The sequence below is a fragment of the Penicillium canariense genome (genome assembly GCF_028826845.1).
Source record: "Penicillium canariense strain IBT 26290 chromosome Unknown utg000003l_segment0_segment0, whole genome shotgun sequence".
NCBI lineage: Eukaryota > Fungi > Ascomycota > Eurotiomycetes > Eurotiales > Aspergillaceae > Penicillium > Penicillium canariense.
Genome location: NW_026622730.1, coordinates 1,646,249 through 1,673,420, shown reverse-complemented (window position 1 = coordinate 1,673,420; position 27,172 = coordinate 1,646,249). Strand labels below are relative to the sequence as shown.

The 27,172-nt window shown below is 54.1% G+C and overlaps 11 protein-coding genes across 11 annotated transcripts; 5 read left to right on the top strand and 6 right to left on the bottom strand.

Moving 5' to 3' along the window:
- Positions 1-1,565: 1,565 nt before the first annotated feature.
- On the bottom strand, positions 1,566-3,774 carry N7482_005437 (uncharacterized protein; the record flags this gene model as incomplete). The annotated part of the gene is made up of 4 exons (XM_056687562.1): positions 1,566-1,798; positions 1,859-2,767; positions 2,818-3,397; positions 3,463-3,774. 4 exons carry the CDS (start codon positions 3,772-3,774, stop codon positions 1,566-1,568), a joined length of 2,034 nt encoding a protein of 677 aa, XP_056543117.1.
- Positions 3,775-4,305: 531 nt separating this feature from the next.
- N7482_005436 (Zn(II)2Cys6 transcription factor) lies at positions 4,306-6,202 on the top strand (the record flags this gene model as incomplete). The annotated part of the gene is made up of 4 exons (XM_056687561.1): positions 4,306-4,472; positions 4,529-5,335; positions 5,386-5,586; positions 5,647-6,202. 4 exons carry the CDS (start codon positions 4,306-4,308, stop codon positions 6,200-6,202), a joined length of 1,731 nt encoding a protein of 576 aa, XP_056543116.1.
- A 266-nt stretch (positions 6,203-6,468) lies between these two features.
- N7482_005435 (PEX28-32 family peroxisomal membrane protein) lies at positions 6,469-8,258 on the bottom strand (the record flags this gene model as incomplete). The annotated part of the gene is made up of 3 exons (XM_056687560.1): positions 6,469-6,841; positions 6,907-7,031; positions 7,083-8,258. The coding sequence occupies 3 exons, from the start codon at positions 8,256-8,258 to the stop codon at positions 6,469-6,471; spliced, it is 1,674 nt and encodes a 557-aa protein (XP_056543115.1).
- A 695-nt stretch (positions 8,259-8,953) lies between these two features.
- Positions 8,954-9,443, top strand: N7482_005434 (import motor complex subunit PAM16; the record flags this gene model as incomplete). The annotated part of the gene is made up of 2 exons (XM_056687559.1): positions 8,954-8,956; positions 9,039-9,443. 2 exons carry the CDS (start codon positions 8,954-8,956, stop codon positions 9,441-9,443), a joined length of 408 nt encoding a protein of 135 aa, XP_056543114.1.
- A 926-nt stretch (positions 9,444-10,369) lies between these two features.
- On the top strand, positions 10,370-11,788 carry N7482_005433 (D-arabinose 1-dehydrogenase (NAD(P)(+)) ARA2; the record flags this gene model as incomplete). Its single annotated transcript, XM_056687558.1, has 1 exon — positions 10,370-11,788. One exon carries the CDS (start codon positions 10,370-10,372, stop codon positions 11,786-11,788), a length of 1,419 nt encoding a protein of 472 aa, XP_056543113.1.
- A 924-nt stretch (positions 11,789-12,712) lies between these two features.
- On the bottom strand, positions 12,713-14,682 carry N7482_005432 (putative topoisomerase family protein TRF4; the record flags this gene model as incomplete). The annotated part of the gene is made up of 3 exons (XM_056687557.1): positions 12,713-13,093; positions 13,154-13,841; positions 13,892-14,682. 3 exons carry the CDS (start codon positions 14,680-14,682, stop codon positions 12,713-12,715), a joined length of 1,860 nt encoding a protein of 619 aa, XP_056543112.1.
- Positions 14,683-14,997: 315 nt separating this feature from the next.
- On the bottom strand, positions 14,998-16,056 carry N7482_005431 (GFA family protein; the record flags this gene model as incomplete). Its single annotated transcript, XM_056687556.1, has 1 exon — positions 14,998-16,056. The coding sequence occupies one exon, from the start codon at positions 16,054-16,056 to the stop codon at positions 14,998-15,000; it is 1,059 nt and encodes a 352-aa protein (XP_056543111.1).
- A 4,204-nt stretch (positions 16,057-20,260) lies between these two features.
- N7482_005430 (uncharacterized protein) lies at positions 20,261-22,162 on the bottom strand (the record flags this gene model as incomplete). Its single annotated transcript, XM_056687555.1, has 3 exons — positions 20,261-20,910; positions 20,970-21,920; positions 22,063-22,162. 3 exons carry the CDS (start codon positions 22,160-22,162, stop codon positions 20,261-20,263), a joined length of 1,701 nt encoding a protein of 566 aa, XP_056543110.1.
- A 171-nt stretch (positions 22,163-22,333) lies between these two features.
- Positions 22,334-23,405, top strand: N7482_005429 (replication termination factor 2; the record flags this gene model as incomplete). The annotated part of the gene is made up of 3 exons (XM_056687554.1): positions 22,334-22,353; positions 22,420-22,909; positions 22,971-23,405. The coding sequence occupies 3 exons, from the start codon at positions 22,334-22,336 to the stop codon at positions 23,403-23,405; spliced, it is 945 nt and encodes a 314-aa protein (XP_056543109.1).
- Positions 23,406-23,952: 547 nt separating this feature from the next.
- Positions 23,953-25,205, bottom strand: N7482_005428 (mitochondrial 54S ribosomal mL50 protein; the record flags this gene model as incomplete). Its single annotated transcript, XM_056687553.1, has 3 exons — positions 23,953-24,264; positions 24,322-24,685; positions 24,808-25,205. The coding sequence occupies 3 exons, from the start codon at positions 25,203-25,205 to the stop codon at positions 23,953-23,955; spliced, it is 1,074 nt and encodes a 357-aa protein (XP_056543108.1).
- A 667-nt stretch (positions 25,206-25,872) lies between these two features.
- Positions 25,873-27,021, top strand: N7482_005427 (uncharacterized protein; the record flags this gene model as incomplete). Its single annotated transcript, XM_056687552.1, has 4 exons — positions 25,873-26,412; positions 26,464-26,650; positions 26,704-26,823; positions 26,879-27,021. The coding sequence occupies 4 exons, from the start codon at positions 25,873-25,875 to the stop codon at positions 27,019-27,021; spliced, it is 990 nt and encodes a 329-aa protein (XP_056543107.1).
- Between the last annotated feature and the right edge of the window lie 151 nt (positions 27,022-27,172).

Here is a 27,172-nt window from a genome sequence, read left to right as displayed (position 1 = left end):
TTTGGTACCAAACTAGGCGGCGCACGTGGCATTCGGTGGGTGAAAAGCCATACTCAGAAGGGTCCCGATGGAGCCCCATGCACTCTGCTAGACGGACCGCCATGCTGGCCAATACAGAGTGAGCACGAGAGACCTCGTCGACACGCAGTGGTAACTAGAAACGGATTTTAAGTTGAGTCGGTATGTAAGATGAGCAAGCCAATGACCGCTTAGTAGCAACAGTAGTACACATACCAAATAGGCGACAAAAGCTTGTAATGTCTCAAGTTTAGTCGACTTCAGCAACTGAGCTCTGCCAAGGGAAGCCTCCACTCCGAGCTTGAGTTGGTCTTTTATCGGGGAGCCTGACATATCTTCGTAAGCTCTGTTTCAGACATGCTGATCAGAGCTGAGAATAAGACTGAGCATACTAATGCTGCGAGTGACGGGGGTACTTGAGATCCGTTCTCAATGGCCTCCCACAACGTTTCATATCGCTGTGCAAATGAGGGCCTGTGGAGAATTCGCGCCACAGGATGGACAGCATTCCAGCATCGCTCGAGTAGCCTGTCCGACATGTTACGTGGAGGAATGAATCCCATCAAAGTGTCGGGATCAGAAAGAATGGGTGAAGACGAAGCTGAGCGACGGAGCCATGAACGAGGGCCCGGCCTCTGAGAGGCACTTGGTGAGGCCGGTAGCAACAGTTGGGACCGGTGAAGAACTTCGTCTTGGGATCTGTTAAAGGGAGGACATAAGCTAGAATAGCTCGAATCAGCGATGCTCAATACCTTCGTCAATGGCGGCCTTATTGATACCTCATCTGCAATCATTGGGCGATAAAGACCTCCAATTCTCTCCCCAAGCCGCATTCGTCCGACTCTGAAGCCTAAATCCTCAACATCATCCTCTGCGTCATCAGCATATGCAGCATCATGGATTGCTAGGGGTGTGGTTTCCAGAAGGTCTTCATCGGCCGAATTTTCAGGGCCCTCGCTTGACGGTTCTTCCACCGGCAGTCTCGAACGTTTGCGACGCGTCTCTTTCTTTTCTGGTTGGAGATTGCGGGTGCCTATACTTTCCCGAAAGGTTCTATCAATCTCATCCTTAGCTTCTTTCATCTGGGTCAAACTCTGGCGAAACTGGGCGTCGCCAGTTGCAGCGCTAACGTAAAGACAGTCTTCTCTCAGCGCGCAGTAATTGCTGCAAGGGGACTAGTGGTGCTGTTAGACAAGTTGCGGCATGGCCCTTCAGAACGAGATACCCCTCGATCACATTTCATTTTTCTCCGGCGGCACTCAAGGCATAAGTGAATGACTCGATTCCGGCGCCGGGCCGTTTCATGGAGCTTGGAGACCCCGCCATTACATGTGCACCATTAAATGAGGTCAGCGAGGGGTTTTATTTAAGCCATATTTAATGCAAACCCCTAGCGGTCATAGGTATGTTCGCTGTTATATATTCAAAGGAAAAAGCCGATAGTCATCACATCATATCTACAAGCTTATGCCCACTGCGAAGCCCGAAACAAAGAACTGGGTATTGGAACATGCAATGGAAAAGAGCAGAAACGGTAGAGGAGCAGATTAATCCAGCCGCTTATACAGCTTGGCCTTGCCATTGCCCGCGGACACAGAAGTTCGAGCACAGCAGGCTGCCTCGGGGTGGAGAGTGGACTTGTTGAAGGATTGAGAGGACTGGGGAACGTCTAGAGCGGGGTTCTTGGTGAAGAAACCGTCGGGCTTCAACATCACACTCACACGCTCTATCGGCATGACGGGGAAATCCTCGATGCGGGGATTGTGGGTAAGACCGAAAGCTAGGCCGGGCGTCAGTGATCAGACCGCGAATTGATGAAAATTAACGACAGGGTACTTACTGTGCCATAGAACAACATCATCGTTCTCAGTGTTGTCCTTGCGCTGCACCCATGTCTCGACGCCCTCAGCACGGCGGCTCTGGTTGGTGAACTCGCCAGCGGCATAGAGCTCGTCATCCTGGTATTTGGTGACCCAGATCGGCTTGGTAGCGAACTCTGCGCGTCGATACCCCAAGGAATTCTTGCCAACCAACAGCATCTGGCTGGGCGCAGCTTGTAGCTTATATGCCACAGGCTTATATGTAATAGGGTTATTGATATTATCGTTGCGAATCTTGAAGACTCGGTGGCGTTCGACACTGGTGTTGGCCGAACCAGAGGTCTTAAACACCGTGGCGTCGGTAGTGTATCCCACGAGCCAAGGGTTATTCTCATCCTCTGGCATGGGCACACTGTCCTCGTAGTATACAGTGTTCTTGAATCCGTCAATAGCTGGATCAATTCGGAATGAAAACATGTGCTGGTGGAAGGGAGCCATGACTCCAGGCCCCACATTGGTTCCCCAAGGGACAGTCTGGCCGTTCTCATTATCAAAAGGAACAGTCGACAGAATTCCAGTAGCGCGGACTTCCAATTCGACGTTGCCGGCCTGGTCAAAGATATAGGCAAAAATATACTCGTAGTTGGCGACTGTGCAGATCATCTGCAAAACCAGTTGGCGGTTGCGCACGACAGTGGCAGCGCCTGTCCGGTAGTTAGTGTGCTTATGTTGCAAGCCATTATCTTGTTCGTGCATGCAAATCACGTTCTTCAATGGCACTGGGTTTCCTTTGCAGTCATTTTGGTATCCGTCAAAATATTTAATATGTCCCAAACAGTCGCATCCAAGAGACAGCTGGTTAGCATTCATGCCGAAGCCCGTGTCGCCAACGTCAAATGCCTGTTTGCGGTGGTATGGGGCGCGAGGATCTTGAAAATAATTAGTGCGCGCACAGATTGATGTTGAAAAAATAACTTACCTCCATATGGAACCGTCATCTCCGAGACTGAGAGACGGTAGAACACATTGCGATTATCATATGTGACGTTGTAGATGACAAGACCCTCACGAATGTTAAAGCCAACATGGAAGCGCCACTTCTGCCAGTAAACAGAGTTACCGTCCGCTGTATATGAAGGCCCCTCTGGCTGTTGTACAATATAAGGCTTAAGGTCCGTCCGAAGGGGTTCATCCAAAAGGTCATGAGCATATTGAATTGCTTTGACGGGCTTCCAGGGCTGCGTGTCGGTGAAGGTATGGTCAGCACCACCAGGGAGATAATCCATGCGGATGAGCTCGTGGGTCAACCCGTCGAATACTGGCGAGAACTTGCAAGGCAAGGAATAGTGGTTGTTCTGAGGGTGGTCAACCTCAACTAGATACATGAAGCACTGGAAGAGCCGGCGAGTCTCATCTTCCTTGTCCGTGCCGTACATCCAAGGGTCGTTGCAAACGGTGACACCGGCGGGGAGCTGCATCTTCTCAATCTCAGCCAGCACGGCGGGGTGTTTCATGCACATTGCTTCGATCTCAGCGATCTCGTCAGGGTCAATGGGTCCCTGAAGTGAGAGCAGACATGTTAGACGGGGCACTTTGTACAGTATTTCAGAAGGGCACCCGATACCTGTACTTCTCGAGGAAGCTCCTTCGCATAGACAATTGTGCGTTTGTCGGCGTTCAGGATAGCCTTGTAGAAGGCACCACTATCAAGGCGGTGGAAGAGAACGTAGAGGAGACGGGCCGGCGGTGGAGGAAGTGGTCGCCGTAAGCGCTCAGCCTCGATATAGGGCAGGACATCCTTCTTGATGGGCTCGTTGACATCGATACGCTTGTAGCGTAGAGCCACCCCGGGGAAAGTTGCCTCAAGGATGCGCACGGCGAGCTTGATCTCCTCCGGGGTGATAGGGTCAAAAGGATGCGGCGGTCCGGTCACCATTGTTGCATGGGATGGGCACTTGAGGAGGGTAAAGAGTAGGTAATCTCGGTCGCGGGGTAGATAAGAACGCGGAGAACAGGTTCACGAGGGTGAGAGGGCAGGCAGCTGAACGTCGGAGAGGGGAAAGCCATCGGGTAATGGGCGAATTTATATACGGCATATCTTATCAGCGGGCTGCGAAGCCCGTGGATGGACTTGCCTGTTTGGGCAAAGGGCCACAGACGCAGGTGGATCGTGTTGCTTGACCGGGGAAGGGGGTCAGTGGAGCGATTTTGGGGACTCGGCGAGATATGACGAGAATAGGGGTATTTGATAATTTAGTCCTGATTATTCAATGGTTTAAGCCCTAGAAATCCGACTATTTCTTTCTCTGACATCGAGTACTCCGTATACTCCCAAATGTTGGATGTTGATAAGGGTCACGTGCGGCGCAAAATTATCCTAATCGGGGATAGTCGCCCTCAGGTTTGCTATCAAATCGCGGGGAAGTCATAATGGACCTTGCAGATTCACGCTACACACACCAAGACCATGAGTGCGATATCCGATACGGGTTGGCGACCGTTGTTGCCGGTTGTCTCCGGTACGAGTCCCTCCAATAAAAAGGGCCGAAGTCGGCAGTCAGGCACACCATGGACTCGTTCGGGCTGCATTACATGCAAAAAGCGTCGCAAAGCCTGCGACAAGGCAAAGCCAAGGTATGTCTTCCTCAAACTTTGCTCGGCTTATGAGTGGACAATTGACAACGGAGTAGCTGCAATAATTGCCTCAAGCAAGGCCGGGCCTGTGAGGGATATGGCGATCTTTGGGTCGCGCCGTTGGGGCCATCGGCTCAGGTTTTTAAGCAGATCGAGGTGCCGAAGAGACGGCGACTCAGTGGCTCATCTCCATCGCAACCACTATCGCCATCGCCATCTTTAAATTCCGACTCGTGGCAAGACACAATGCCATCGCCCAGGCCGCTCACACCCGGCTGGTCGCTCCCGTCCACCCCGCCATGCCGAGTCATCGATCTTGACGTGGACGAGTCTAGTGAAGGACAGAACTTATCCGAACAGAAAGTGGACACTTCTCTGCACGTTCAAAATTCACTCGCTGTTGTACCAAGGCCACAGGGCTTCGTGAGCCATCTGTCCGGTCATGAGTCACACTATCTTCAATACCATATGGAATTTGGCTCTCGGCTCCTCGCCAACCTCGAAAGCGAGCACAACCCTCTCCGATCTTTCTTGATTCCTCGAGCCATGTCGTCTCCTCTCTTGATGAAGGCCCTATGCGCTGTATCCGCTCTACATCTGGCAAATCGTTCATATGGCCTTGAGGCACAGACTGCGGCAGCAAGCTTCTACGGCCGGACTCTCAGCGGACTCCGAACAGCACTGGCGGATGAGATTCTTTCAGATGATGCTGTGCTAGCAGTGGGATTAATGTGCAAGTATGAAATTATCCGCGGCAGTGTGAAACAGTGGGTCGTTCATCTTTCCGCACTGCAACGCTTGATCGCGTCCCGTGGCGGCTTGGGCTCGATGGATCAAGAGGCAGCACATTTCCTACGAGGATTGTATGTGCTTACTGATCAAAATTATAGTACTTGTGCTGATGAACATCCAGATACGTTTACGCTTATAACATGGGACGGATCAGCAACCGCAAGCGGATCACCTATGCCCCAGCAGATACCGATATCGGCACTCCGAGACTTGACATTTATATTGGATACACGGAAGAAATCCTGAATCTGTGTGCACGTATCGCGGAGCTGCCATCACTCGAAGGCGATGATATCTCACTGCGCTTATCGATCGCATCCATGTATGTGCGCTTTTTCACCATACTGGCTCTGGAACCCACTTGCTAACTAATTTGATTCAGAAACGACTCTCTCCTTACGTGGACTCCCTCTTCTATCCGCTTCATCATCCCACAAGATCTCACACAAGAAACTCTAAGGCGTCTCCAACTCGTTGCAGAATGTTTCCGCGACGCGGGATTCATCTACTTGCACTCAATCCTCAAACGGATGAGCATGAAAGGCTCTCCAATCCCCCATCTCGCGAAAGATACCCCCTATTTAACTGACTGGTCACCTCTAATCACCACCCCGAAATCCACCGCCATCCAACGCCTCCTCGCACGTATTCAAACCTTCCCGCTGGATGATCACTGCGAGTACTCAGCGCTCACGTTCCCGCTCTTCATTGCAGGCTGTGAGAGTGACGTCTTCGACCACAGAGACCTTGTGCTCCAGTCACTGGGTAAACTGCAAGTTAATTTCGGCATCGGCAATGTCCGACGCGCGAAGGACGTGCTCGCGATCCTGTGGGCGAGACAGGACGCTAGTCCCCAAGATCGATCCGATGCTGCGGGTACCAAGCTACATTGGATAGATATCCTGGAGGAACTGCAATGGGAACTGAATCTTGCATAACCTCCCCCCACTCTACGACCTTAATGGACTGTACTTATATATTTTTTGTATTATATCTGATCAAAAACGAGCAATGAGACCGTTTAGAACAAGCTACTTGCACTGCATGATGGTTTTTGAACCTCGGAAATACCGATCACTTGTCACAAAAAATAACAAATAAAGCTGACTCCGAGCACGGGAGAAGCGAGAAATAAAGAAAAACGTTGACGGGGTATGGTTCGCATTCGTGCGGGCATAGCAGCGACATCGCTTCAAAGTCATTGTCAACTCAGCCCCATATTCACCTCATCGCTCAGTCCCAATTCCCGCTCTGCCCGCTCCGTTCCTCCAGCAGCGCGAGTGCCCCACCGATCATGAAGGTCGTGCGAATTAGCTATGTCCGTCTCGCGCGTACTAGAAGTGTCACTCGTGGCCAGACTTCCTTCATGAATGCTGTACTGCGATGGCTTGCGGGAGCTCCGCAAACTCACCGGGCGCGAGGGTGTCCCTTGGCCATATACAGCACCAGCAGCCTCCGCAAAATTTGCACCTGTTGTGCGACCGGCGTCGATGGACGAGCCACCGCTACCGGCGCGGTCTTTGTCTTTGTCTTTGTTATTGCCGAACCAGCGTCGACGCCGCGTTTTCGAGGAGAGACTGTTGGTCTCGGCATCAGATTCTTTTTTTCCTTTTCTTGCTCTTTTTCTCTCTCCAGAGCTTGCGTGAGATTGGAGATGGTTTCTTCCGAGCCACCCTGCTTCTGGTCCACTAGCTCGGCGTCACGGTACCACTTGCGTCGGCGCGTATACCGGTCCCAGCCGTCCTGACCGCGGCGGCCGTCATTCCACTGCAAATGGTGAGCAAGATGCGTGAGCTATGAGCCGAGAATGAGACATACCTTGTTGTCATAGTAGATCCACCCCTCACTTGAAGCCTTGGAATCGGATTTCCCATTCGCCGAATTATCTCCACCCTCAACACGCCACTCACTGCCCTCGACCCAGCGCCACTTAGCGTCTCCGGTTGGGACATCGGGTAACTCGAACTTGTCCTTGACAGGCACGGGGTTGAGGTGCTCATCTGTCCAAGGGCCGCGCTCGGCTGGGAACAGCGAATATGTCCACCCGATACCAAGCCACCGGCGCTGGTTTTCGTACACGACAAAGGTGAATCGCACGCTAGACGCGTTCCCCCGCCGACGAGTTGCGATGTTGAGGCCCAGGCCTTGAACCTGAACCCTCTGGCTAGTGTTCGGGCCGTCTGCTACTGACAGGCCCGTAATCATAGAAACAATTCGTCGCACAGCATTCGAACGCCACAGAATGACGCGCGAAACGCGGGCTGGCCGCGAGTGGTAGGTAAGGATGACGGTTCCGACGCTCATGACAACGCGCCGAGTAGTGATTATGTAGAATGGAGGGAGGGTCAAGATGATCCAGACGGGGGTAACCAAAAGGATGCGAATGAAGAGGGCTGTCAGGGCCGGACGTGTCGTCGCCGATGTGGCTGTCCGCTGGGTAGAAAGGAAATCGGTAAAATCGAGTAAGGGTTCAAGAAGGAGGTTGCATCGCGTAGTAAAGGTGCGCAGCGTTTCCACTATATCATCCAAGCTCTTCTGGTGACGGGTCGTGGACTCCACCGAGGCCCTTCCCGGGTGCTTCTCGCCTGTAGATGTCGTCGAGGACAGAGGCGAGTAGCGACGCCCGTACATGCCGAGGATTAACCCAACCACGACAAGGATCGGACCTGCCCGGAGAATGATCGCATCGCTATACAGCACCACTGTCCAGAATGTGGCCACGAGCAAGAAGCTCTGCCATGGGTCCCCCGTTGTCCATGTTAAAAGACCGGCCAACTCATTTAAAGGGAGGAGGAACGGGTGCGAGTATGCGAGGGCCCTGGTGATGGCCGGCGGCGTCGCCACCAGCAGCGGTGATTTGCGATGCACGATGACACTGGAGCGCTGTCGCGAGGTTAAGGCCGAGCCCGTGATGGTGGAAGGGGAGAAGGCAGCGATCGTCGGTGGTTGGGAGGAGTCGGCCTGGCCATCCAGAGGCTGTGATGAGGGTGCCATGGAATCTAGCCACGGAAGATCTTCTGTCGGGCATGAGCACGAGCCAGACAGTAGTTAAAGGGGAGAAGCGCATACCGAGAGCTGCCATCCAATTACGGCGACGTCATAAGGTGTGTTGTCAGCTCATCGGGCTGGTGGGCGGACATTTCTTATATAGCCTAAGCGAGCAGGTCTGAGGTTCGTTCGGTCCACGATGATCTGCGGGGGGTGATGATCGCGGACATGTGACTCTCCGGCGTAACTGCCCAGGCGCCTGTTCGTGCTTGGAAATAAAGAGGAAGGCGGAGTACGAAAGGCGATCATCGACTCTTTTCTTTCTAGCATTTACAGCACTATTTAGGTTGCCATAGATTCTGCCTCTCTCATATTATAGTCTCAAGTCGTCGCGAACTACTCCGTCGCAACGGGGCCAATACCGGCGCATGGATAGGTCTTCTAACTTTGTCAAGAAAGACTCGGAGAAGCTCGATAGGAGGTCGAGGAAGACCTTTAAAGGTATTTCTTATAATTGGCAAGAGAAAATGAGACAGTACCAGGAACACCAGCCCCAGAAAGTCACAGTGTTGGGGTTCGGCATGACTGCATAGTTCCAACTCGCCGACCTGCCGACGCTAAAACACGCACCCGAAATTTTCCCTTCCTTCCTCTTCCACCTCCTGTGATCATCGCCCTTGGACCTCTCACCACCCGTCGACATGGTAAGATACTCCGGAATTCAATTCTGTTACTGAGCGCCATTCTACTCTGAAACACAAGTTCTAATAGCCCATCCTCGAATAGGCTCACCGCATCGTCTCCCAAGTCATCGTCACCGGAGCCCGGGTCTTCGGCCGCGCCTTCGCCGAGGCCTACAAGCAAGCCCAGGCTTCCGGAAAATACGCCGCCCAGAAGAAGAACGGTGGCGGCACTTTCACTTCCTCCGGCCTGACCCTCGACGAGGCCTGCAAGATCCTCAACGTCAAGCCCCCAGCCGGCGGCGAAGCCAACCTCGAGCATGTTATGGAACGGTTCAAGAAGCTGTTTGACCTGAACGATCCCCAGAAGGGTGGCAGCTTCTACCTGCAAAGCAAGATCCTGCGGGCACGCGAGCGCATAGAGATGGAGGTCCGCGAGGCAGAGCGCAAGGTCGCTAGTGAGAAGGAAATTCGCGAGGGTTGGAACCCCAAGGTGTACAAGGACCGGTGAAGTGGCGGAAAGCTTCTGATCTGACCTGATCCGATCGGATTCCTTTCGCGCTCACTTTCCTCCCTCTCGCGCTCTCTTTCAAGCTCGCACGCACCGCCGCGACAAAATCTGCGTTTGCAATCGAGCCGAGTCTCGCCGCGACCGCGACCGCGACCCCTTGGATTCCCGCTCGTCTTTTTGATTTGGCATAGCACGGCGTTTTGGGTTATTGAGGGAAAGAGGTTTTGTCTCATTAGAATCGGCGGTCCTCCTTGGTCCCCGGGCTCTTTTCCTTTTGTGCTCTTGCATCTCTCCGGCACAGGGGGATTTTCCTCTCGACCCGACCTTTCTCTTTCCCTAGACCTCTCCGGGTCTTCTGTGTATACCATCTGCGAACCCTGTTCCATTCCCCTAGAAAACCCTCCTTCTCCACTCTGACTTGCACTCGGAAAGGAACCGATGTACTATAGCTGTATATTTGCACATGTTTGATGTCCTACCGGTTGATTTTAACACTCCTGTTCCAGCATCCAAGATAGTAAAGTACCGTCCTCGTATCGCCCGGCATAGACTTGCTTTTTTTTTTTTGCCACCGCCAACTGCCATCATTTTCAAAAGTCCCAAAGACGTCTAGGGAACACAGAGACACCTCAAAATACATCCTGCAAGATCTAAAGCATCCGATCTTCACCCGCACACCGGGAGATGACTGGGAGAGGCCCATCTGCCACGGGGTCTCACGCCTCCCGCCATGGCGCCATCCGGAGCGGAGCCGGGGGAAATTGTCGAACCTCGGGGATAAGAAATCCTGCTCTGCCATCCTGCTACCTACCTCCACGCTGGAACAATGAATTGATCTCGATTCTCCTAGAATCAAGTGCCCCTCCATCCTCCAGTACACTCCCTAACCCTTCATTACGGCCCCTCCCCTACCCCTCCGACCAGCCATGCGGCCCTCCACCCCGCTGTCGGCGGACCTACCCCCGTTGATAATGGGCACAGCAACCTTCAACTCGCAGTACAACGCAGACCCCTATGCCCTGCCAACTACCGAGCTCGTGCACCGCGCGCTCTCGCGTGGCGTCCGCGCCTTCGACACATCGCCCTACTACGGGCCCGCGGAGGAATTGCTAGGCCGCGCGCTCGCCACCGACTTCGTCCAGACCAACTTCCCGCGCGGCTCATACCGGCTCCTAACGAAGGTGGGCCGCATATCGGGCGCTTCATTTGACTACTCGCCCGCCTGGATCAGACACAGCGTGCGGCGCAGCTTGCGCCGCCTGCACACGGAATACTTGGACGTGGTGTACTGCCACGACGTGGAATTCGTCAGGCCTGCGGAAGTTCTGACTGCTGTGCGGGAGCTGCGCCGGCTGCGCGATGAGGAGGGGCTCCTGCGGTACGTCGGGATTTCGGGGTACCCGGTGGATGTGCTGAGCGGGCTGGCGGAGATGGTACTCGCGGAGACGGGCGAGCCGCTGGACATCGTGATGTCGTACGCCAACTTCACGCTGCAGAATACGCGGCTGCGCTCAGTCGCGCTGCCCCGTCTTCTCGCTGCAGGCGTGGACGTCGTGCCCAATGCTTCGCCTCTGGGCATGGGCCTGCTGCGCCGGGACGGCGTGCCAATCGGCTCAATGGGCGACTTCCATCCGGCGCCGAACGCCCTGCGCAGCGCAATTCACACCGCGGCTCAGCGCACCGCCCAGAGCGGCGAAAAGCTCGAGGTCGTCGCCATCCGGTTTGCCCTGGAATCATGGCTCTGGGCCGGCGCAAAGGCAGGCGCCCTTGGCGCTCCGCTCGCGCGCTCCGCGGACGCACACCCGGGCTTCTTGTCTGTGGTCAATATCGGCACGGGCAGGAGGCTCGGCGTGAGTGTGATGGGCGTGAGCAACATCGCCGAGCTGGATGAGACGCTGCGCGTGTGGCACAGTATCTTGGACGGGCTGGAGAACTGGGACGAGGATGACGATGGGTCGGATTGGGAGGGCAAGGTCCAGCCCGGGCCGTCTACGCCGCTGGAACAATCTGCTGGCGCTGTTCCGTCGTCTGCGTCTCATACCTCGAACATCCTCACGCCCTCGGAGGGTCTCATCACTGACCGCGCCTGGTCGCATACTCGCCGGGCGCACATTTTGCAGCTGGCTGAGGAGGTGCAGGCGGTGCTGGGGCCCGAGTGGGTTGACTATGTGTGGGCGAGTCCGCCGGCGGACTTCCAGAATACGCTGCCCGACGAGCATATCGCCACGATGAGGATAATCGAGGCCGAAGAGGCAGCCGGTCACACGATGACTTCTCCTGTGGGTGCTGTTCAGAACGAAGCGATGTTGACCCCGCCGCTGGATGCGGAGAAACGGCTTGAGTAGGCCGGATAACGGGGGTTTGTTTGTCTGATTATCAAATGTTGCCTTGGCGGGAGGCCTTATTTTTACTGCAAAGCTGGGCGGCACATAGCTATATCCATTCCTAGATGTTACCGTATGAGAATCGTACATAAGCAATGTTTTGTCATGATCATGATGAGCTAACCGCCCTCTTATAAAGTCAGTAACGCAACCCACCGACCTGCCAGTCCAAGTAATCAAACCACAGTAGCAGCCCTCCTCGTCCGGTAGCTCTTCCCAACACCAGGTCCCAACCCTGATGTCCCCATATCCTCTCCAAGGAAATGCATATAGCATTTCCCTGATGAGAAGGAGGGAGGAAAGGGGGGACGGGGAAAGCAAGACGCAGCATTAACGCCAGCCGGGGCCGCAAGGACAGTCCCGTATGCGCCGGAGCAGTTATATTGGGTCACTAAAACAAAATACCTTTGTACAAAGAAGGATCTAGGTCTCATCGGTCGTCAGTTGAGCTGCACGAGGGATGGACAGGTTCAGTTCGTGATAGCAGGTCCGGGGGAAGGCGGTCGTCAGATCTTCGTCTCCGGGAAAATTGACACGGGGCAACGCCGAGGTGATATGGTAAACAAAACTGAAGCCGAGTGCATGGGGACGCTATTCAGATCCTAAGTGTAAGTACGCGTCCCTGGGTTGCGCGGGCACGCAAACTCCCGTCGTTGAGGGAAGGGACAGCAACCGAAACAGATTTTGGCGCTAACCCGTCAAGGTCACGCATAAAGCAGATCGCCCACCGGCACAGATAACAATGCAATCTCCATCTCTTGGCTCCATCGAAAAACAAAGCAGATAAAAGGGGTATCGAACGAATAACCGAGGTAAATAGAGCGCAGATTCAAAGGAACTCATCGAGGTCATTAGGACTCCGGCAGGTGAGTGAAAGATGCGTGCTTAGGCTCGCACTTCCGGCGCGAAACGCATGTGGCTGCGAGGACCACTGGGAGGAGGCGGGGGCGGAGACTCGTTCACGGGAAGAGGCGGCGGTGGTGGTGGAGACTCCCGGTGCTTCGCAAACTGGACAGCGGTATCGAAGACATGACGGAGCTGGAATCGCTGTTCAGTGTACTCGTCGTAATTGGCCGCAATAATGGCTCCCAGAATACTCGCGTTGCGGTTGCTGGTGGCATTCATCCAATCAATGCGGTCTTTCAGGCTCCAATACGCGTGGCGGAAGGCCCTGAAGATCAGGCCAATCTCCTTGGTGCCGCCGGAGATGTCGTTGTCGGGATTGTTCGGATCCTCAATTGATAGGCGATCCTTGCTCTCAAAAACCTGTTGCCATGGGATGAGCTTGGTGAATCATGGGGCTAGTGAATTGGGAATCAGTCTTACTTTGTTGAAGTAGCCAGGAGGGTTCATGCGCATGCCGGTCCGCTCAAAGTTGAAGACCTTGCCATAGAAGTGGAAGAAGTCCAGCAAGAGACTACCAATATTGCGCTCCTGGCCTCTGGGCATGTGCTGAAGAAGGCTGGTTACGATACAAGTGATCGAAAAGCCTCCCAGGCCACCAGTCGGAACCTCATTGAGACCTCGGAGGAGAAGAAATTGCTTGATGACGGAAACGATGACGGGCATCGCAGGGTATTGCTCCTTCCATCCCTGGAAGGTTTTATTGGCGAGCAGGCCGCTATCGTTGTCAAAAGACAAGTCAACACGGAGGCCCGTCAGCCTATCAACCCACTTGAGGATGGGGACTCGAGCGTGAGCAATGGCCTCTACAGAACCATCCACAGCAAGACCCGAGGTTTTGACGAAGCCAGCAAAGGCGTAAATCTGTCCTTTACGTTCCCCAAATGCTCGCACACCTGTCTTCATAAAGGAAGTGGAGAGGAGGACGAGATCGATATCGGCGGTGGGGAGATACAGCCCAGATGCAAAGGATCCAAATGCATGGATTTGAACACCCGAGTATCGCTTCTGAAATGCGCGTTCCAGGCGGTCCACAATATCCTGGCGGACGATCTGCTCAAAGTGATGTGGCTTGGCCCAGTTGTAAAAAGCGAGAATCTCATTGTGGAATCTGGCAGAGGTGAGCGCGATGATGACCGAGTGCGAGTAGAAGAAGCTTACCTAGACGAGATGTTCAGCCCATGGACTGCATCGATCCAAGGGGTGGGGCTCTGGTTCTTCAGAGCCTTCCATTCATCGAGGATAGACCCGTCCATATTGAAACGCCGCAAAGGCTTGCCGGTCTTGATAGTCAAAGGCTTGGGCTGGTCGTCTCGAGTGCGTTTGCGAGATGCAGCCGCAGACTCCTTGAGCTCCAAGCCCTTGGGCCCCTTTGGTGCGTTCTTTGGGGCTTGGTTCTCCTCGTCCGGAAGGTCACCGAGCGCGCCGAGAGAGATGAAGTCCTCGTTATCGACAACCGCGTCGTTCTCCTTCGCGAGTGTGGCAGTGTTGGCAAGTCGCGCTTTGCGGATTAGCTTCACCACATCGACACGCTTGTGCTGGCTCTCGTCCGGAGGAGGAAGGGCAGTGTAGGGGTCCGGATTGGACCACTTGGGCGGGGGAGGTGTCGGCGTGGGGATAGAGGCGAGGAGGGGTTGATCAGTAGAGTCGACGTTTCCGTCCAAGGCAACGGCGCGCTTCTTACGCGGGCGTGCCTCGGAGTCGGAGTCGGAGTCTTCCGAGAAATCCATCTCTGCTTCTTCGCTATCACTGAGGTCTTCCAGCGAGGCAAACTTTAGAGCGGGCTGATCGCCTGTCTCGGGAAACAGCAGCTCCGGCGTTGTCTCCTTGGTTGATCTCAACAACGGTCGCTCCGCTGTCGGTCGCGGTGCACGAAATGTGAATTCAGGTCTCGGATGGTAGCCGCGAGGGCCTCTGGGAGGGCCGTTCCCTCGAAACTGAAACGGAGGCATGACCGAACGCGCACACTGCAGGTCGGGATGATGGGGACGCGCCGAGTGGGAAAGACGGAGAGGTGGTTCTGAAGGAGGGGGGCAAAGGTAGATATACAAGTTACCCTAAGGAAACGAGACCACCCAATGCGGAGTGCCTGAGACAAGAACTGGGCCACGAGTAGAAAGAGGAAGTCGCGTTGGATTTCGAGTCGAGCCGGGTTGTAGTCCGCAAGGGAAAAAAAAAGCTGCGTCTACGGCAGAATTCGCGCTACACGAAGACGGTCAGATGTACCGCTGTTCTGATTGGTGCAGTCAGCGAAACTTCTATTGTTTTCATTGCTGTGCGTACTGCTGCATTCCATCCTCCAGCAATTTCACCAGATCTTTTTGCACGGCCATCTCTCCAAAGCTAACACGCCCTGTGGCCCAGTCTAGCAACTCTTCCGATCGCGCGGTTCCTCCTTGGATCAACCCTGCGCTCACATCGATCAATGTCGGCCGTCCATCATTGTGCCAGAAGACCATAGCCCCGCAACGATTGCAGAATTCACGATACACTCCTGGTGAACTGCGATACTGCCGCATGGTGCCACGGTCAAAGGTGAGAGGGGATCCGTCCACCTGGAAGAGGTTCGATTTGGGGATGAATGCCCAGACCTGAATGGGAAATCCGCTATTCAGTCGACACGAAGTGCAGGCACAAGTGCCGGCCAGATACTTGGTGTTTTCAGCTCGCAGGAACCATTTGACATCGGCCTCATTGTCCAGATCGGCATGTCCCGAATTGTATGGGACTAGGAGGTCACACCACTGGGACCATGCCTGCGTGGACGATGCATCAGGAGGCGTGACGTAGAACTCAATCCCTCCACAGTGGCATCGTGCCTGCAATTTGTTCGGGTTCTGCGAACCGTCCAGCATTTCTGGTGGCGTATGCCTCCTGGCGCTATGTGACTGTTCAGGGGATCCGGACAGCGCCTCCAATCTGCAGCTGAGGTCTGTCGATGGCCACCCGGGAAGATATGCACTCAGTCCCCCATCTCCCGTGTCACCCGTCTTCCAGTGTTGAATGGAACGAACTGCCGGAGCATCTTCTTCTACTAACACCCCGGATGCAACTAGATAGCGCCCACTAGGCTTGGACATTGCGAAGACATGAGCACCACAGTTCTTACAAAAGAAGCGGCTCACATGAGGGGACTCCTGGTACTCTTGCAGTTGGTTCAGGGCCGGCGGCTCATCCTGCATGAGGTAGTACGACGAGCAGAGCAGGCCTGTCACTGCGCGGCAGCTGTTGCAATGGCATAGCTGGAGCTGCGTGTGGTCTGTCGTAGGGTCCAGCTGAACGGACAGTGCTACATCTCCGCAGAGACAAGTAACCGAGATAGCCATGCAATCCAGTATGGCTCTTTTCTGGAAGGTTGTTAGGTCTGTCTGCAACGATTCCCAATAACTGTGATCCTGCTTCCTTTGAGTGCCCGTAGCGGTAGTGCGATGTTGTCCTGCAACTCAGCTCTATCCCCCACCACCGCAAACACCAGTAGTAAGCATGCGTCGAATATGTGCTCAGGCGGGGCGGGGAGTGCAGAAATGTGCTCGTAGTTGCAACATGGGCCCTTGGGATGGGGGCCTAGCAAGTACACCACGAACTAAGCCGCGCTCTGGCAAAGTCGCATCCGGGAAAGTCACAGGGGGGCCTCGTCTATAAGAGCTGCAGCTGCTGGGCCCCAACCCGCCCTTCTTCACCATCATCACTCCCTCCCTCTGCAACCACCAGCCTCTACCAACCCAGCACTCTCTCCCTTCACAAACAAACCACCACCATCAAAATGGGTAAGTCTTCCCACCCGACTGCATCTGCCTCTCGGGGCCAGCACCTTGTTTGTTCGCGCGCAGCGCTCTCCCGGCCTGGCCTATGGCGGGGTCATGGCGGGGTTTCACATTCACCGCCCCTCGTATTCCTGTCCTACCCTTGACGATGCTGACGACAGTCCCAGGTCCCGACCACACCTGCAGCTGCGGCGCTTCGTGCCAGTGCCCTGCCGGCGCCTGCCAGTGCCCCGTATGTGATATCATTCCCTGCTCTCTTTATCGCCCGCGCCTCCCTGTTGGCTAACTGCGGCTCCTCCGCGTTTCCTCGAGTACAGAAATAGACCAACCGCATTTCTCCCCAATGGCCCTCGCCGGCGGGCATTGCAATCTCAGTCTACTTTTGCTCTTTTGATCAAGATGTGGCCGTGAGGTGCGACGCAAGAGAGGATGTGACGATCAGCTGGGTCGGAAACGGGGATGCAAGAACGGGAAGCGGATGCGGAGGTTGCGATGTTTTTTTTACCCACCAGGAAATATAACTTAGTTGATCAACTGTAGTCACAATCATGACCACTGGCGGTTGCCGAGTCACTTTTATTCCTTTCGATCAAGTACCTTGTGGGCATCGACCCAAGATTCGGCTCCTGAGACTCGGAGGGAATGACCGTAACGGCCGTGCAGCACACGATCGGCCTCAATACCAACAGAGCGACTGCCACGACCACACTGCAGCTGTTGCATCTGTATCCCTGGATCCTCGCCTATAGCTAACTACAAGGCACAAGGCATAGTGGACGTAACCCTCCCCCGTTCTGCCCTCCGATGTCCGCCGCTCCAGCCCTGGTAGTCATCGGACCTTCCTGCGCCGAGCAAATAGATTTCTTGCTTTCCAAACCACCGAACCTCGCGGACTCCTGCCCTCTTCCTGACCCTCGTCACAATGCCCTCATCAGGCAAGATCCTCCCGCCCGGCCGCATTCCCCTCGGCCTGCGCGGCTGTGATATGCCGCATCGCGAAAGCCCGGCCCCAAACAGTTTTCCCATATGGCTTGCATGGGCATCGGCGATGGAGACGATACTTGCAGTGGGTCCGGACTGGCTGCGGCGCCTTGGAGGTGAATTGCCCTGGGACCAATTATAACCATACGACGTGCATATTGGGAGGGTCCGTGGGACAGGTTGGGTATGATATGCTCCGGTAGCTTCAAACTACATGCAGGATGAGTCCGCTATTCCCCATTCCTCGACACCCTGTTCTTCCCGGCTTCGTACGATGGGCTGCAAAGCTAGAGATTTGTCTGGACTGGGTTGGTAGGGCAAACCGCTCCGCCCCGATCCTGTGCCCATGCGAAGATACATGTAATAGGTACATGCAGAAGGTGCCGCACGCAGCACAGGTAGCTCGCCCAAGCTTGCGGTATCAGATTATCAGATCTTAGACACCAGACGCATTTCCTGGATATTTGTAGCTTGTCTGTATGCCAAATCTGGTCCGAGATTGTAGGCCGCCGATTCCGTTCGCCTAATATATCGCATTTTTGGATACCCTCGCACTTCAGGTCTCTCTCCGGGTTCGCTTGGCGCGCTGAAATGATCCTCCGGGCTCCAAGCAAAACGAAAAGAACCTTCGACTCCACCCTCGGTGGGATGAGAAAGTATGCACCTCCGAATTCAGGGCTTGGCGACCTGCCAATAAGGCCTGGTTGCGCCCCTCCTCCAAGGTCCTCAACCCGCCCAAACGCCCGCCTCATAGGCTGTCATGCCAGACTCCGACCTGGCGCCGCTCCTGGCGCCGGAAATTCCCTCGGGGACTACCCCCACTACCTGGGCAGAGGCCCTTTTCGCGCATTACATACCTACGAGCTACAGGATGGATGACTGTATCCATGAGGTAATGCAGGGCTGTCCCGATGAGTGGATCTGGGCGAACCTCCAGCGCCGGGAAAAGCCAGATCTACACAGGGCTTCTGAAACGTGGCCGTCGTCATGGCATGACCGGGATCTGCCCTGGAGTGGGTCTGAGGTTTGAAGCGATGGGACTCATGGACTCATCCGTAGTGGCAGTGGCATGGTGTTGTCGGCGCATGTAGTGCAGTATAGAGGATTTGTACATCCCTCGCCCCAGGTCCACAAAGGAAGAGCCCCAAGACAAATGAGAACGATCCCAGGCAGGAGGAGGTCGAGAATCGTAAGATCATAGCATTATGATGGGCCCCAGGGTTATCATGCCTGCCCAACCTCGAGCCCCAGTAAGGTCGAGACAGGCAGAGAAACCAACGCATGGAGCGGGCCCACGCCCCACGACGAGCTCCAAATTGGGCGTGTTGCACCCCCGATACACGCTGAGCAAACCCAGATAGCGAAGCAGCACCGTCACGGTATACGCCGGCCAGCCTGCCACACGAGCCCACATCAGCATCCGTATGGACCTAGCCCAGTCCGAGCATCGCCAGCAGGCAGATCTGCACCCGCAACCACTTGCAGCCGGAAGTAAGCACCTCCGCAAGAAACCAGATCGGGGGATACTCCCACCCTCCCCACCCACCAGACGGCGGCACAGACCGTGTTCATTGGCCGGTGCTGGACAGGGATCCCTTCGCTGGGCAGAAGCGTAAGAGATGCCCTGTTGGTTGGAGCGGGTAGCGCGTGAGGAAGAGAGTGGAGATGGTCGGAGCTGGGAGGGGCAGAGCGTGTAGTTGCATAACCCGGGTCCATTTGACTCGACCACGCGATGCGAATGGGGTTTGCCTCCTGCCCGGGCGCCTGCCCCAATAGGACGGAGGCGTATCCAGTCGAACAAGATAATCCAAAGAAGGAAAAGCAATATTCCCTTGCCGCTGTATACACAAGGCGAGAGGGGAAAGGTAAGAGGGGGAGAGAGCGGCGCGAGAGGAAAGTCCGAAGTATAAAAAGACAGCCATCCCCCACCCCGGTCTTCTAGATCGTATCCTACCCCCGCAAGTTTTACATCCAGAAACACCTTTCAGAAACTCACGCATTTCCCGTGGTTTTATCCCATCCAAACAATCAAGTCACCATGTCTCCCTGCTCGTGCTCCACCTGCTCTTGCGCCAACGGCTGCAACGGCTGCTCGTGCACCGCCTGCGGTGTAAGTCTCTCCCCGTCGTCTTATACTCCCATTCCTGCACGGTATATTTGAGATTTAGACATTCTGATGATTCTATCAGCACTAAGCCCTCCTATACGCCTTCGTCGCCGCCGTCCTCCTCCAACTCGACAACGCATACCAGGCCCGGCATCCCGCTGCTCTCGCACTAGCCTGGCTTCGTGGCTGGAGGTCCGTTCGGTCAAAACCGTGCCAACGCATCATAATCGAGATGCTTGTGTGTTCCCACTGCCTGGCTGAGAATGTTGGGGTCCTTTGGATGGAGAATTTTTCCGGTCTGACTTTTGCTGTGGCCGCGCGTATGTCTGTGTTTGTAGGTCTTTGACCCATGCAAGTATATATGAATACAAATCTGGATATAATCCGGTCAACTGCTTGGCCTCCGTGGAGCCAAAAAAAAGTGTAGACGGTGAGATATGAATCCTTTGTACCAGGTAGTGTCAAGAAAAAGCTACGGTTTATGTCTACATCAAAAAGCCCACCGGGAGAGAAAAAAAGCTCGCTGAAATATACTTCGGAAAAAAAAAAAAAAAAAAAGCTCTAGATGAATGCTAACAAGCGCATCGACTCCATGCTTGGAGGATATGAAGTCTTAACAGTGAAAAAAAAAGCAGTAGGCACAGAGACAATGCCAAATCGTATACCAGAATCAGAATATCACAGCTCATCCTTCGAGCGAGGAGGGTGGCCGTTCTCTTCGCCTCCAGCGCAGACAGCCGGGGTAGTCACAAGCATCGAATAGACACATTTCTCATCCTCGGCCACCTTCAGGATTTCGTTCTCCTCGCCACACTCCAACACGACCTTGGTCGACCGGTTAGGCCCGTTCCAGCAGTGCTGGCCCCGCTCATACTCGAGCGCGATCTTCGCGACAGAGACGATCTCTCCAGCGTCGTTCAGTTCTTCAACGGCCGTGTAACCGATCCGAGTGAACCTGCCCATGGACATGGAAGAGCCACCCTTCTTAGAGATCTGCTTCGTGCCGTCCAAGAAGCAGTGCTCGTATGTGTACTCACCCGCATCCCGGGAGATGCACTGATCCTTCAAGGCACGGAAAATGCCAGCCGGGCCATAGTCTTTCTCGAGGTCGGCCCGTTGGTCACGAAGCTTGTTCTTCAGAGCCTTCAATGAGTCTTCCTCGGACTTGAGAGCGTTGCGTGCATCAGTCACAGCCTTAGACTCGGACGAGGAATCCACATCGGGCTTGGCGAGGATTCCGCTAGACTCGAGGAAGGATCGCAACGAAAGAACCTTGTCTTCAATGAACGCGACGAGACTCGGGGGAAGATAAGCGGCAAGCTGGTAGACTGTAATTACTGTTAGCGCATATGCACGGCTGCCCCTAGTATAAGAAGGCGGAATTTACCTAGGTCGGAGTCCTTGCAGCCATCCTCTTCGTTCTCCCAGTGCTCCCAGTTGATACCGGAACTCTCGCCATCCTCCTTGGCAATCTCATCCAAGTCACGGTCCTGGGCCTTGTTGGTGTCCTCAACCTTTTCACGGGCAGCATAGTCCTCCCAGCTGCGCACAGCACGCTTGACACCCTCATCGTTGAAGTTAGGGTTGTACTCAACCTTAAACTTGGACAGGATCTCCTCGAGCTCCTTCAGCCGTGAATGGGTCTCGTCTCGCTGCCGACGGACTTCCAGCAGCGCATCGCGCAGCTCATTGACTCTGCCCTTCGCAAGGCCCGCAAGAGCATTGACCTTGCCTGCGCCTTTGCCACTTGTCCGAACAACCTTGCGCTCCGCTTCCTCGACAGCCTTCAGTTCAGCCTCGAGACCCTCCACCTTAGCCTCGGCACCCTTGATTTCGGCCTCCAAGCCAGTGATTTGGTCCACAATCTCCTGCTGCTGACGGCCAGCATCCACGAGGAGTGCTTTCTTCTTTTTCAGCGCAACATTCATAGACTTCTGGCGCTGCTCCTCCTGTTTCCGCCACTGCTTGCCAATCTCCTTGCAGCGGTCCTCGCACTTAGTGCCTCCGACACGAGCCCATTCATCACTTCCATCACAGCATTGCTCATAATCACAAATTCCATCGTTGACGCGCTGGAACGGCACGAATGACGGGCGGTGGCCCTTGTTCTTGCAGTAGAATCCAGGCAATGCAGCCGTGACTTCTTCGTCGTTGTTCCCAGGGCGATCCGCGACCGTCAGAGGAGAATTGCGTGAGAGATGCGAGCACGCCGAAGTGCCAGGCTCGTCACTGCCATCCGGGCAATCGCAGAAGTCATCGTTGACGGCGGAGAAGGGGATCTGGACGGCGGGATTGGAGATGCAGGTAAACGTGTTCGAGTCCTGGTAGTACTTGGCAACTGTCAAGCTTCGTAGTTAGCACATTGGACGAATATAATTCCCCAAACCGTGACATATCACCCCACTGATAGTCCACCGGCTGTGGACACCTTGTTGTCCGGGGGGTGGGGATTACGATCCGGGAATACTATAATCACTCACATTCCGGAGCCACGCCCCGAGGGCGAGCAGCCTTGTCGCTGCTAGCTCGGGCTGACGACCCGGCCACAGCCAGCAGGAAAAGCGACTGAGGGAGTCTCATGGTTGAGGCATTGAGCTGGGGAGTGTGGAGAGAGCTTCCGGCCAGCTGTTGATATGCGGGATCTAATCGGGCGCTGAGTCAGCGCGCTATCTCTGCCCCCCGGCCGTTTAGTTATCACAGGTGGTGGCGAACCGATTGCCTGCTACGACACCTTTCGACCAAGCAGCCAGCATGGGTAATGACGGTGGAAGGTGAGCTTCTTTACTGAACGCGTATCCCTGTAAGCACGCCATACTAACTCAGGCTTCCACACACAGTATCCCGACCCGCCGCGAACTGGTTCGCGAAGCGGCCCGCGCCCCGACTACAGCGCAGATCAAAGAAACCCAGCGCGAACAGCAGGAGCATAGCTGGACCACCTGCCCGCTGTCGCATAAGGCACTCGCGCGGCCGATTGTCTCGGACAGCGTTGGAAATCTATACAATAAAGACGCCGTGCTCCAATTCTTGCTCCCTGGTGACGATGGCGAGGGCATCAGCTCCAAGTCCGACTGCGAAGAAGTTCTGTGCGGACGAGTGAAAGGTCTCCGTGACGTTGTCGAGCTACACTTTGAGGTTGACACCGAGCTCAGCGAGCACCCGTCCGACCATGCCAATGCGCACCGCCACCAGCGCCGTGAGGGCTGGATCTGCCCGATCACTGCGAAGCCGCTGGGTCCTGGCGTGAAGGCCGTCTATCTTGTGCCGTGTGGCCATGTCTTTGCCGAAGAGGCCATCCGACAGCTCAAGGGAGACAAATGCTTGCAGGTTAGTGGCCTGAACCTGGTTATCAAGCTGAATGCACTAGAATATCTAACATCCTCATCAGTGCAACGAGTCCTACTCCGAAGACAACATCATTCCCATCCTCACAACTAAAGAAGCCGATAAGGAGCGTCTCATTGCCCGTGCCGCCAAACTCGCCGAACAAGGCCTCACCCACTCGCTCAAGAAAGCCCCCGGTTCTAAGAAGCGCAAGAAGCAAACCATGGAGAGCTCAGCAGACGCAACTAACGGGACCACCGTGGCCACAGCTTCTGCAACCGCAGCCAAGTCAACTGCCTCTAGCAACGGTATCAAGAACTCCGCGACAGCCTCGCTCACTGCACGTGTGCTGAATGAGGAGAATGAAAAGAAGAAGCGGCGAAAGATGATGGGTCTTAATGACAATCTTGATAGTTTGTTCACGAAGGATAAGAAGCAGGGTTCGAAGGGTGACTTTATGACGCGCGGGTTCTCCATTCCTGCTTCGGCGCGGAGATAGTCCATTTTTCGTGCGCTTCTTGCATTGGTGGTTCTGGGGAGTTTTACGGCTTTTCAAGGTTTCCTGGAGTTCATGGGGTTATTCGTTTCTTTGGGGCGGTTGGTGCCATTACATGATTCCACGATGCGGGCTTGAATCCAGCACTGTATATTTCTCAATCTCGCGTTTAGTTTCCAAAACCCCCGATTCGAGTTCTCCTCGGCTAAAACTGGTTCTCCTCTTCACTTTATCCATCATCCTTTCCAATTTCTTTAAGACTCCCCTCGAGAATGGCCAATAACACATTGAAGGCGTCTATTGAGTCCTAGAGACATTAAAGATCTCAGTTATAAATCGACAAATGCAATTGAAAAAGTGCTTCTAGTATACACGACAATTGTCTTGATATCAAAACAAAAAATGCCTCAAGCCCATAGGGACATGAATCACAAGGGGGCCACTTCACAGCCCCATTTCTCACTCCTCATCTTTACACAGACAGACGTTCATGGCTGAAGTAATAATCACTCCTAATGGCGTAGTCATATATCTCCCTCCGCAGCATCAATCAGTTAAATCGGAACCCACCATCGCTCGCAGGGCGGATGTTCAATCCCCGACGGTAAATCTCGGAGACAATAGCCTTCTTCCGGCCGTGGTCCTCATCATTCTGGCTCTTGGTCAGACGCTTCTTGCTGAATTTGACGTTAGCCGGGAGAGCCCCGGCAGCCGCTTGCTTGTTCAGCTCCTTCGTGACCTGGATTGGCTTCTCCTTCAGCTGAGATGAAATGCCGGCGAGAATGTCACCAACGGTGTGGGATGTGGTAATGGCCTTGTCGGGGATGCGGCGACCGATCAACTGCGAGAATCGCTTGACGAACTGTGCAAGTGGGAGTTAGCGAATTATCTGTAGAGCTGGTATCAAGGATGGACGTACGGCAAATTTGACTTCAGGGTCGGCGAGCGACAGATCGCGGTGGGTGTCGTGCTTGTGGGATTTATCAGTGATCAGGGTCTCGGACGGCTCGACCTTGATTGTTGACTCTCCGCCGATCTGGTTGAACACAAACAGAAGCGCCTCCATGTTCGTTTGGCTCGAGAAGCGGAGGGCCGTGTTCCACTGCTGGGTGCTAGATCCCTCAACATAGCAAGAGTCAAGCATTTGCAGGATCTGATTGTCGTGGCTGGCAACATCGCAAATGCTAGCCAGAGGCTTGCCCAGCATGCTCATCAAACAGATCTCCACGGTGGTTTGGCGGAGAGCGGGAAGGGTAGCGCGAGGCTTCAGGTTGGCTCCGTACCTAAATTGGTATTCGTTAGACTTGAGTTCATCATTTCGATCAGGAGGATGGAGGAAGCGGCCTCGGGGAGTGCCTAGGTAGCTAGAATCGGATTTCCACTCAGCGCAGAATCGAAAACGTACCGAGTGTACTTGTCCGCCTTGCGAGGACCTTCCTCAAGCCACTTATCCTTCTGGAGATAACCAATGACATCCAACCCATCCCAAGTCTGCGCTTGCTGATAGCCATCACCCGTTGCCAGAGTCTCCGATTCCTTCACCTCACCATTAGCCAATCCCTCCTCCGGCTCAGCCCCCCGCGCAAGCTGCGACTCGCCGGTATATGGGTCCGCTGCACCGGGCGGCTTCTCTGTGTTCCAGAGCTTGCGGCGAGTGCGCTCGAGGAAGGTCGGGGAATCGGAGGAGGCAGAGCGGCGGAATTGGCGGGTAAGCGGCGAGATGACTCGTGGTGTGACTTCTTGTCTGCAGTTTGAGCAAACATACAATGCCTCCCGGAGGGGCAGACGCATGGCGGGACGCATTGTTGCGGTGTGCGTGCTTCTGAGGCCTCGATTGCACGGCAACTTTTGCGCGGCGAAACAAATCTGAGGATCGCCGTCACGTGAGTGGAGGCTTGGCGCTTCTGCGAATTGTCCGCAGGCCGTCGCTTTCCTTAAGCCTTTGAATATAGGCTCAGGTCAATTTTTACCCTAATTATTCACAATTTTCTCGCTGAATATTTTTGTAAGATTGATCTAATCTTTTTACCCGATCTCGACTTCGTGAATACCTATCAATATCATAAAAGCTGTGCCTGAATCCGTATCCCTGATGAAAACAGACAAACTAATACCGAGTTTAAAAAGAGAAAACGCATTAGAATGAGCAGGGATGACCTGCAAATATAATCCTACACCGGACTTAATGACTATCAAATCCTATCCCCGTACATATTCAGGTTGCAGCCTAGCCGAATGTCTTCGACGCTCCCGAATAACCTCGCATCCCAAACTTTGAACATACGGCTTGAAGGATTGAAAGCAAACAGAATAAACCAAACACCACCTAAGCAGTCGTCCTTATATACAGCAGACACGTCCATCAAGTGCATAAGAAGACATACGAAGGAGAGAACTTTCGTTCTTCAGCCCTATTACCTACTCTTAAATTCTGCAGACCGCTCCCTTGCCCGCGAATATATTTCCCGCTATGCCGGCCCCTTACGACACTAACACAACTGCCACCGAGCTAGTCATCGACTATGCGTCTATCATTGAAGGCAAAACAATCCTTGTTACAGGTGTATCATCAGGATCGTTAGGCAACTTTTATGTCCAATCCATTGCCAAAGCCAACCCCGCATGCCTGATACTCGCGGGCCGAAGCACCAGCAAACTAGAGCAATGCGCCAAAGAGATCACCGCCGACAACCCAAATATCGAAGTCAGCACTTTGGAAATTGACCTGAGCTCCTTCGACAATGTTCGCCGTGCTGCAGACCAGGTCAACAGTTGGGATGGCATCCCTGCCATTGATGTACTAGTCAATAATGCCGGCATAATGGCGGTGGAGTACAAGCTCTCAGTGGATGGATTCGAGTCGCACTTTGCTACAAACCATCTGGGACCGTTCCTTTTCACGAACTTGATCATGAATAAGATTTTGAAGTCGGCAAGCCCGCGCATAGTCATCGTTACTAGCGACGGGCACAGAATGAGTCCGATTAGATTTGGTGATTACAACTTTGACGTATATTGCTCTACTACTTGCTTAGTGAAGACATACTGATACTGCCGACAGGGAGGCAAAACTTACAACAAATGGGTTGGATACGGGCAATCCAAGACTGCGAATATGCTGATGGCGCTGTCGCTGGCGAACAAACTTGGCGTCAAGCATAGCTTGCAGGCATTCTCGCTACACCCCGGCGCGATCTCGACGAATCTGAGCGCACACCTGGACATGAATGTTGACATACAGGGACTTCGTAAGTAGTGACATGCTGGTCAAGCTGGAAGTGTGGCTCCTAAGTCTATGCAGTTTCCGTCTATCGACAGCTAGGCGAAAAGGAGGGCTGGGAAGATCAAGCCTTTACTCTTAAGACAATTGATCGCGGCACTGCGACTCATATTTACGCTTCATTCGATCGTTCTCTTAAAGGTATGTTGAACTGCTGACGCGAACTAAGGCTCAAAGTGTTGACTTGCGATCTCAGCAAATAACGGGGCGTACCTCATCGACTCGCATGTCGCAGATCCTCTGGTGGATATTGTTAAGCCATGGGCCACCAACAACATTGAAGCTGACAAACTTTGGGTGCTCAGCGAGAAGCTAGTTGGCCAAGAATTCTCTTACTAGTGATATGGACACATAACCAGTAGTTCTACAGGGAACCCAAATACGGTTGAACAATCGAAAAAAATATCTATTGTACGCGAAATGTATATACACATGCATCGCTCATATCATACTATAACAGGAAAGAAACGTAAAGACAACCACCCCTAGC